Source organism: Mycetomoellerius zeteki, unplaced genomic scaffold, assembly GCF_001594055.1.
Source record: "Mycetomoellerius zeteki isolate Tzet28-1 unplaced genomic scaffold, Tzet1.0 scaffold174, whole genome shotgun sequence".
Taxonomy (NCBI): Eukaryota; Metazoa; Arthropoda; class Insecta; order Hymenoptera; family Formicidae; genus Mycetomoellerius; species Mycetomoellerius zeteki.
The window spans coordinates 1669655-1680063 of record NW_017256696.1 but is presented as its reverse complement, the minus strand read 5'-3'; the positions used below and the strand labels follow the sequence as shown (position 1 = coordinate 1680063).

Here is a 10409-nt window from a genome sequence, read left to right as displayed (position 1 = left end):
TCGTACGACCAAAATCGGATGCAGGGTGAATCCAGCATTAGGACTACCGAATCAGCTTGATGAATTTTGGAACAGGCTTTACAGTGCTGGCAGTACTGGCAGTGAGTTACGGAACGCAGCCTTTATTTATACTCTCAATCTTGCCATTACCGATTTCGGTGAGGATGACCGACGAAGGCACAAAACACTTCTAATACAATAATAAAAATTGTTAATTTCGACCTCTGATTGGCCTATCTCTGCTATCGTAAATATCCAAAGTAAAAATAGTCGACTAGAATGAAAGACAGCCGGTAGTTCACAGAGACTACGTTTACACCGTGCATTTAGGCCGCGGCCTATACAATAGATTATCCTGTAGGTTAAACAAAGACACCTATCATATAGGTCGCGGACTAAACGCACGGTGTAAACGTAGCCAAAGACAATCATTCTAAGGAAGAAAGAGTCTCTGAAGCCGACACTTTTCGAGTTCAGTCCTCTTTGCAATCAAAAGAAGATGCTTATATCGGATTATTAGGACACGTCACTTTCAAAAAATGTTCAATATAAATAACGATACATGTATGGTCGGTTGCAATTGCATCATTCGGTTTATCGCTGAAAAGAAACTAAACATGGTATAGACCTCGTGACAGCTCAATCACGCGCGTTATCATCTTTTCCGCTTATGAAAGAGAGCCGCGTCGCAGCATCCCTTCACGAGGACGATTACGAATCTGGGTTACTCGATATCGTAGACACATGACCGACACGACTCGCAGTCGCGACGTCACAATCGTCGTATCTCACTCTGGTGCAAAATGATACGGAAGATCATCGCGCTGGAATTCAACGAACGAACGCAATAAACAAATGTGATGCGCAGCTAGTATACATATATTATGTACATGCATACAAACATCCAACGACGCCAGACAACGCCAATGTACTCCACTACTCTGTTATCGTTGAATCACGTGGCCTATGGTGGTGGAAAGCAATAACGGGGAGAGGGAGGGATACAAAAGAACGACTGCTAGTCGGAAATCGTCAGAAACGATCGTGATTGCGTTACGTCCGTGATAGCCTCAGGTAGTTTTACCTTCAGCAAGGAATAGAGAAAGTTTGTAAGTATAAGTACTAATTCATTGTTCAAGACCCTCGATACGCAGTTCGTTTACTTCAAACAACAGCCTTTCATATTTCATCTATCTATTTTGCGTAAACTTTTTTTTTCATCTAAATCATTTAAAGTCAAACAGGTACGTATTTACACCGGAAGAGTTCAATTTGCGTAACAGAAACGAATAGCTCCAATTTTCTTTGTTTCTTTTCCTGCCATTTTATTTACACAGAACGCGATAACGCTCGTTTAGATTTTCGTAAATATTGTGCGTATCTAAATCAAAGGACATACGTCATATTATTAATATCAAAGCATCGTTTAGGTTAATCGAGAACGTCGAGCAAGTCGAAATGCGAATATTCCTGCCACAACTCATAAAATTTACTCTTTACCTTTTTTTAATTCTTTAAACTAGATAAACATAAGAAGTTAAAATTAAATTAAAATCAATCTATATTGGTAGAAATGGACATAAAGGAAATATCAATTCCAAAGATGAATATTAATCTTGAAAGTGGAGCTAACGAACAACTCTATAAAGTTGAACTTAATGCAAGTTAAGTGACTGTTTTAAAATCATTGTGTTCAATGTGTTTTTCCTGACACTATCTTTATATATGTAAAGCTGAAGTAGAGAATTCCAACTATAGAAGTTAAGATGATCAACTTTTTCGTACATTCATATGTTTACATGACATGTGAACAAGCAAATGTGAAGTTGGCATCATGCAAAGATCGATATCACAGCTGCCTATCAGATAACTATTATATATTTATTCTTTTGTCTGTTTAATTATAGGTTTGTTTTTAATTGCTGCACTTTGAATCGGTGCAATAAAAAACAGACCCTATTTTAGGTTTATTGTCTGTTTATTATTGTCTGGTTATTATTAGAAAATAATTGAAAGTTTCATATTTTATCATTACACTTCACATACATGAAGCAAATACTTGGAATATAAAATTATAACATGCTTTGAATATATCAAAATACAGTTTTGTGTGTTGTAAAATATTTATGATTGTGTAGAAAAAATCTTTGTTAAATACATATATTACTGTAATTTTTAAGTATATATATTTTGTAATTAAGATTATTAATTGAATCAAGACGATTTAGACAACATCAGGATAGAGACATATATTTATAAACTTTTTTTATACATGTATTTACCACGTGATTCAATAAATCTGTTTATCACGTCGAGTGGTAGCAAACGCGTCTAGTGCGCAATTAAGAGAAGATATCAAGAATACTTTTTCGTTTTTTTTTGTGTTTAAAAGAAAGAATTTATAATCATGTATTTCGTCATTTCAAGGAAAAGGAGATAACATTCGATGTACATGTATTTGTGACGTCAGTGTCATCAATTTTGTGCATAACTTTGTTTTTAGAGTACCATTGGGTAGATTGATACTGCAGTAAACTGTAAACATATGACTAATGTCGAAATCTTTTTATTACATTCTTTTGTCTAAGCAAGCTAGACAAAAGGATGTGATAAGAAATTAATAGACCCAGTTTCAAAATTTATGGTTAACTCTTAACCCAGATTTAACTTATTTCTTATCTCTTTCCAACTTTAAAATTTTAGAATTGGAAAGAGATAAGAAATAAGTTGAATCACGAAACTGGATCTTTGAACTTTAATCAGTAATCTATCGATTTCTTATCACATTCAAGTCTTAATAATTGGATAATCTTTTTAACGTTTCGGTTAAAGCGTTTCGGTTAAAGCGGTCAGAATACATCTAATCGAATCTGAAATTGATACGAAAGGAAAAACTTTGATAAAGAACTCTGACTATGAGACTTTTCAAATACAAGTATGTGTGTGCAAACATGTATGATTGATTCATAAACGACACGAGTCGCTTATTGTTCGACGCGCTGTAACAAGGTCGAGATTTCGAGATCCGTTATGTCTCCACGGTTTATCTCCACGTGATCGTGCATCTCTCACGTGTTCCATTGAAATAGGATCATATAATCTACACTGGGTCCAAGTTAGCACAGAGCAATTATCGCTGTGTCATCGCAGAGCAATTTTACCGCAGGTTTGTGTTTTCCATCGCGAGAAATGTGAGTCATTGTTAAAATCACACTAGCATGAACGGCAGGATAATCAAACGAATGATTATTTCGGAGGATGCAACGCACACACACGCACGCACGCACACACTCAGAAGAGAAAAATAATAAATTGTTATAAAACCGCAAATGGCGTAGCAGAGATTTTCATTCGATTGACCTCGAGGCATTTTTTGCTCACAATTACATAATATACAGGGTGTCCCGTAAGTTTTTGCCAACCACTTTTAAGATATTGCTTCTAACAGTGCGTGAAGAATGCGTCGTTTTTTTTCTAAGAATGCTTGTTTCTTATCAGAAAAACAAATGACTTTTCAAATATAACAGTTTTTGGAGATAATCGTGATACAAAAAAATAAACAGTCACACGACGCAATCGCCGGAATCCATAGTCCGGTCTTAGACTGCCTTCCCATGGAGAAAGAATCAATGGAACGGAATATTGATAGAAAAGAGATAAGACGAGGAGTATCCTATCTCTTTTCTGTCAATATTCCGTTTCATGATTTCTTTCTCCGTGGGAAGACAGCCTTAGACCATCTCGAGTCTTGAGCAACGTCTATGGATTCCGTACAATGTCTTTTATGGAGTTTTTGTGCAATTTTCAAAATTTTGATTACGTATATTTACAGCGGCAGGACAAGGCTTTGTTATGCTATTAATAAAGTTTATTTCTTTCTCTTACGTAAATTTTGAACTCTGCTCTTTCAAGCTAAGACTCAGTTTATAGTTGCTAGTTCATTAGGTTATTTTTTTATTTGATATTGCATTATAAAATAAAATTCATGAATTTTCTCAGTAAGATTGAATAAACGATCGAATAGAATAATTTTTTAATCTACAATATAAAATTAACTTTTTTGTTTTATATATAAGGGTTATATCTATTTTATATTATATTATTGAAATAATTCTTTTTTGTAGGTGATTTAATTGAAGAATAAACATGAAGAGTGTGATAGTCTTGTTGTTACTGGCAGTTCTTGCCATAGGACAGGCTATTTCCTTCAACAAGATTTTGGATGCAGAATGGTTCATTTTTAAGGTATAAAAGTATTGTATTTATAGTAGCGCTTAAGATTATTGCATCTCGCATCATAATGTTTATTCTAAAGAGTTAAATAAGATGAAAATCTAGCCTTCCATATCCAGTTACTACCTATTCTTTATAAGCAGTAACACTGACATGGATACTTTGTTTATCAATTATAGATTACATTTACACAGCACCCTTAATCAGATTTAATAACATCCATAGTTATGAAACTGGCCAATCACAGTCGTTCCATTCTTCTGAGAAACAGCTATGATTGGCCAATTTCATAACTACAGATGTTATTAAACCCAATTAAACGTGCCGTGTAACAAAGATCATAGATTTCTTTTGAATGTTGTAGATCAGTTTCTTGTGTAGAATATATTTCATAACAAATATGATATGATTAAATATTTGTTAAGAAAATAAAGAAGTCACTGTGCAAGAAATTCTCGAATCTTATTATTAAATAAAATTAATGATTAAAATGAAAAACTAAACTAAATATTGATTATAATGATTTTTACTTTAAGACACATCATAAAAAAGTCTACAAATCTTCGGTTGAGGAGGGATATAGAATGAAAATCTTCTTGGATAACAAGCGCAAAATTGTTGAACACAATCGCAAATATGAGCTGAATGAAGTTCCCTATAAATTGGGAATGAACAAATACGGTGATATGGTAAGTTTTTAAAAAGCAAATTATCTGTATCATGAAGCGAACAATTTTTCGTGAAACGCTTATTTTTCTTACAGTTGCATCATGAATTTGTCAATACTTTGAATGGTTTCAATAAGTCAACAAAGGCTCAAAAGCAATTTATGGGAGCGACATTTATCTCGCCAGCTAATGTTGAATTACCAAGAGAAGTCGATTGGAGGAAACACGGTGCTGTTACAGAAGTTAAGGATCAAGGACATTGTGGCTCATGCTGGGCATTCTCTACTGTAAGCTTATTTTTTAATAGCTTTAATAGATAGGATTGAACATTATTGTCTTTTTTTTTTCTTGTAGACTGGAGCTTTGGAAGGACAACATTTCAGACAAATCGGTATTTTAATATCACTTAGTGAGCAAAATCTGATTGATTGTTCTGGCCAGTATGGCAACGAAGGATGCAATGGTGGTTTGATGGATAATGCATTTAAATATGTCAGAGATAACAAAGGGCTTGATACCGAAAAGAGTTATCCATATGAAGCGGAGAATGACAAGTGCAGGTTTGTATTATTTTGCATGATTGAAAAACATACATAAAATTTAATGATTTATTAAACTCTTGAAATTGCAGATACAATCCGAAAAATAGTGGCGCTACTGATGTCGGCTTCGTAGATATTCCAAAAGGAAATGAGAAGAAGTTAAAGGCTGCAGTTGCCACTATAGGTCCGGTCTCGGTTGCTATTGATGCCTCTCATGAATCTTTCCAGCTTTATAGTAAATGTATGTAGTTTTATATATATTTATTTAATATATTATATATAATAGTTAATATAAGCTAAATTTTTTAAAAATTTAACTTAGTAATGAGTTTGTATATAAAACTTTGAATCTTGTAAATCGGAAATTTAATCCATAATGATTAGTTGGAGACTAATTTTTATGTAATAAAATCTGAATTTGTGTGTTCTTATTTTTTTTTACTTTAACTTTTTTTTACATTTTTTAGGAGTGTATTTTGAGCCTAGTTGCAATTCAGAAAATTTAGATCATGGTGTGCTGATCGTCGGCTATGGTACAGACGCAAAAACCGGTCATGATTATTGGCTGGTAAAGAATAGTTGGGGCGAAACATGGGGTGAAAATGGTTACATCAAAATGGCCAGAAACAAGAACAATCTTTGTGGTATAGCAAGCAGTGCCAGCTATCCTCTCGTTTAACTGCCGTTGATAACTAACTTTTTAGTTGTGATACTAATTTAGACATGACAACTATGAGAGGCCTAATAAAGTTTTATGAATTTTAGAATAAATTTTTATATCGTTTCTGATGTATATGATTTCCTTAAAATCGTATTTTTAACCCGAATGTAATTGATAAAATTGACGTTCTCCTACAGCCAGTTTTCCTGTTTTGCGCTATGAAAGGAATTGTAATTACAAAGGGAATTGTAATTACAAAAAAAATTTACTGTTTTCCTAACTTTTTTAGGTCTCTATACAAATTAGTTCTTCCGAATAAAGATAAAAAAGAAATATTCGTGAAAATTGCGAAAATTGTAAGCCTCGAAAATGATGATTCGTTGTTTATCGCTTTAACATATGTCTATTATATTTAGTGACAATTGTGGATATGTTACCTTAAGTTGTATTTTAATTTTTTACTTTTTGTTCACACATTTAGAATGATACTATTGCCCGGGATATTTTCTTAATATCTCAAAATAAGAATGTATTAATAATACACTTTATGTAAATTTAATTTTTTACACTAAATCTACAAAACTAATAAATGATGGAGGTTAATTATTTTAGTAAATCGTTACACATATCTCGGGTAATAATCCAGAGTCAAGCCATTATTACTATGCAAACTGATCTCTATTTTTTAGGAAACAAAGGAAAATAAAAAAATGTTTTAATTATGCTATTCTTATTTATCCCGATCTTATAAATAATAAGTTGGATATGTGACACTCGACAGTGATGCATCATGCATTCCTAGCAGTTGCAATATGTTTTCTTTTTAATATTTTGACTGTTGCTTCATTTTGTTTCCGCAAACTGAGATGATGATTGATCAAGTTTCCTCCAACCGACTTGCACTCATTCTAAAATAATTATGGAAACGAAGATCTTTCAATTTTAATTTTGGGACTGATGTAAAATAAAAACTGCTTTCATTACGATTTTCGATATCAAATGTTGGGCGCTGTTCAACATTTTTTTTTAGTATATTACTGTTTTTTATTTTCCATATAATGTATCACAGCAGCTACTGCGGCTGTATGTCATCTTTTAATCCATTTTAATCTCTAGTTCTACAACAATTGAAATTGTATGTTTAAACTGCTCCATAATTCAGGTATTCGTTATCGACGTCCTTGGCTACGATCACTTGATGCTACAAGTGCTTCGAAGCATTTTTTGATTGGTCAATTAATAAAATTCTTTCTTCCGATTGGTCAATCAAACGTTTCAAAGCATTTGCAGCGAAACATTGGGCGCGTTCAAGTCGACAAAGCGGCTAGCCTGCTCGCCGAACAAATAAATCTTTCATCTTTCAAATATCATCTTTCTTCCTCTTCTTTCCTCCTGGGAAGAAAAGGAAGAAAGATAAATTGGTGCAAAAGTTCAGCCAAAAAGAACAGGCCTAAGGCCGGAATCAGACTACGCATTGAATATTGAGATTGAAGATTGAAAGATTGAAATTTGACCAATCAAAACAATAGGAGCTAAAATTCCTTTGTCCTCACTGGTCAAATTGGCTGCATTCAGCGGACTCAACAGTTGAGTGAGCGTTCGCTGCTATTGACGTATTCTTCTAGATCTAAAATTATGATTGGATGATCTAAAAGAATACACTTGCACCCATTTTAATCTTCAATCTTCAATCTCAATCTTCAATGCATAGTCTGATTCCGGCCTAATATAATTGGTTGTTACTCATAGATTGAACCTCAACCTCAACATCTTATGGATGTTCCAAAATTTACTGCCTTACTGAAAATCTATAGTGCACGTCACGTAAACTGTAGCATTTTCAGCGTTGGTCGCGCTGGCACTGCTGGCAGTAAATTTGGAACACGGCTGACAGCCATAGTTGATTAGTTTACCACTAATTTAGCCGTCAAAATTTAACAGGATTCCTTTGATGCGACATGAAAGTTGTACTTGTAACTGGCGGTACCGGACTCGTTGGTAGAGCAATTCAAAATATTATCGAGAATGACAAAAAAGAAAACGAAAAGTGGATATTTGTCGGATCTAAAGATGCAGATTTGTGGTAGGTTAGATTAAGTGGCTAAAGTTAAATCAATCAAATGGGATTGCAAATCGCTATGTATGTATAACGTTTATTTTAACCAAATGACTTTTTGCAGTGATAAGAAGAGTACACAGAAGTTATTCGAGCATCATAAACCGACACATGTCATTCACTTAGCTGCTATGGTTGGTGGTCTCTTCCAGAATATGTCACATAATTTAGACTTTCTGGTAAATATCACGAAGGACACGTTATCTTTCATAATTTGTGTATCAGTTTATTTTATTGTAGCTTTAATCGTGATTTTAATATCTTTATTGCAGCGGAACAATATACACATGAATGATAATGTTCTGCACACTGCTCACGAGAACAATGTCGTGAAGGTTGTCTCGTGTCTTTCCACTTGTATATTTCCTGATAAAATATCTTATCCGATAGATGAAACTATGGTAGTAACATATATATTAGATACGACTATAATTAATGTGTATATAGGACAGTACATATATTATATGTATTTTAGGTTCACAATGGACCACCACATTCCTCGAATTATGGTTATAGTCATGCCAAGCGACTCATAGATATTGCTAACAGAGGTTACTATGATCAGCACGGCAGGCTGTATACCAGTGTAATTCCTTGTAACGTATTCGGTCCACACGACAATTTTCATCCTAATGATAGTCATGTAATACCTGGTTTAATGCGGAGACTTTACGACTTGTGCAAAGATGGTACGAAAAAGGCACCAATCAATATTTTGAAAATAATGATTATGAAAATAAGTTTTACGTATAAATGTCATTTGAATTTCTTATCTAATTAGCATTTTAATTCTATTAGGAAATACAGAAGATAAAGTGTTCACTGTATTGGGCTCTGGTAAACCTTTAAGGCAATTCATCTATAGCATAGACTTAGCAAAATTAATAATTTGGGTGCTGCGGGAATATGATTCTGTGGAACCAATTATACTATCAGGTAATTATTCATTTAGGTATAGTATTATTTTCCTAATTATTTTTCTAACTTTCTAGTAAACGTTATTTATCCATAACTTTAGCTGCTACTACTTTTACTATATTATCGGCAACATAGGATGTTTAAAGTCACTAATTAATATTTTGATTGTTAATACTAGTGGATAAATTTAAATCTCTAAAGAATAAGTAAAATACAATTTGAATTTTCTGATGGTAAAATGTTAAAAAATTCAGTATATAAGTATATTAGAATTTTTTTAGATTTTTATATAATCTGCAATATTAAAAAAATTTCCTCTATTTCTCAAAGACCTCTGCTGATGGAAGAAATAAAGTTCCGTGTTGTCGACAGAGGGTTAAACAAGTGTAATATTACATTATCAATGTTGTATAATTTTATTGTGGAAATTGCGAAAGAAAAATGATAATTTTTAGTGGACGAAGCGCAAGAAAAATCGATAGCACAAGTGGCAGAGACGCTGGCACGAACTTTCGACTTTAAGGGAAAGGTGGTGTATGATACGTCGGCAGCGGATGGACAATTCAAAAAAACAGCAAGCAACGCAAAATTACGAAAGTACCTGTCTGATTTTCAATTTACACCTTTCGAACAAGCGATTAAAGAGACTGTTGATTGGTATATAAAAAACTACGATCAAGCGAGGAATTAAAATAGCGAGATTGCAAATTGTTATTATAATCTTGCGATAATTTATACGTTAAAATATTAACTGAATTATAGTTCACTAGAATTCAGATATATCAATGCTAAATAATATAAATTGTTATTAAGAATAAATGATGAAACTGTATGATGAAAAATGATGAAAAATGTACTGAAGATTGACTGGTACATATATATATTAATCATATAATTTTATCATAATGTAAAAAGTTATTTTTGAAGTAAATTATCTTTATGAAACGTAGTATTTGTTATTCAGGAAGAAGGAGTTCAAAACTTTTTGTCCACCTTTATAGTTCGTTTCAATCAAGGTATCTAAAATCCACAGTAATTTCGGTGAGTATTTTCAAACTGTTAAATAAACATTTGAGAATACGTGAATATTTTTATTGATCTAGAAAGTTACCAATGTGCATACTAAACATAGATCCAGTCGAACACCTGCGGCGGTGCATTTATTTTTGCTCGTTCGCAGCACTCCTAAAGTATATTTTAGGTCAGCTTGCGCATAAATTTGGTTGTTAGATTGCTTTACGATGCGATTTATTGACTGCCACGATGTGAAA

General features: G+C 33.0%; 2 protein-coding genes across 2 annotated transcripts; both read left to right on the top strand.

Moving 5' to 3' along the window:
* The first annotated feature begins 1015 nt into the window (after window positions 1–1015).
* CtsL1 (cathepsin L) lies at window positions 1016–6214 on the top strand. Its single transcript, XM_018446176.1, has 7 exons — window positions 1016–1109; window positions 4125–4245; window positions 4770–4922; window positions 4997–5188; window positions 5256–5461; window positions 5533–5683; window positions 5910–6214. The coding sequence occupies exons 2-7, from the start codon at window positions 4147–4149 to the stop codon at window positions 6120–6122; spliced, it is 1014 nt and encodes a 337-aa protein (XP_018301678.1). The 5' UTR covers window positions 1016–1109; window positions 4125–4146; the 3' UTR covers window positions 6123–6214.
* Window positions 2399–9855, top strand: Gmer (GDP-L-fucose synthase-like protein). Its single transcript, XM_018446177.1, has 7 exons — window positions 2399–2409; window positions 8013–8187; window positions 8285–8399; window positions 8493–8621; window positions 8696–8909; window positions 9019–9156; window positions 9594–9855. Exons 2-7 carry the CDS (start codon window positions 8063–8065, stop codon window positions 9827–9829), a joined length of 957 nt encoding a protein of 318 aa, XP_018301679.1. The 5' UTR covers window positions 2399–2409; window positions 8013–8062; the 3' UTR covers window positions 9830–9855.
* Window positions 9856–10409: the final 554 nt, after the last annotated feature.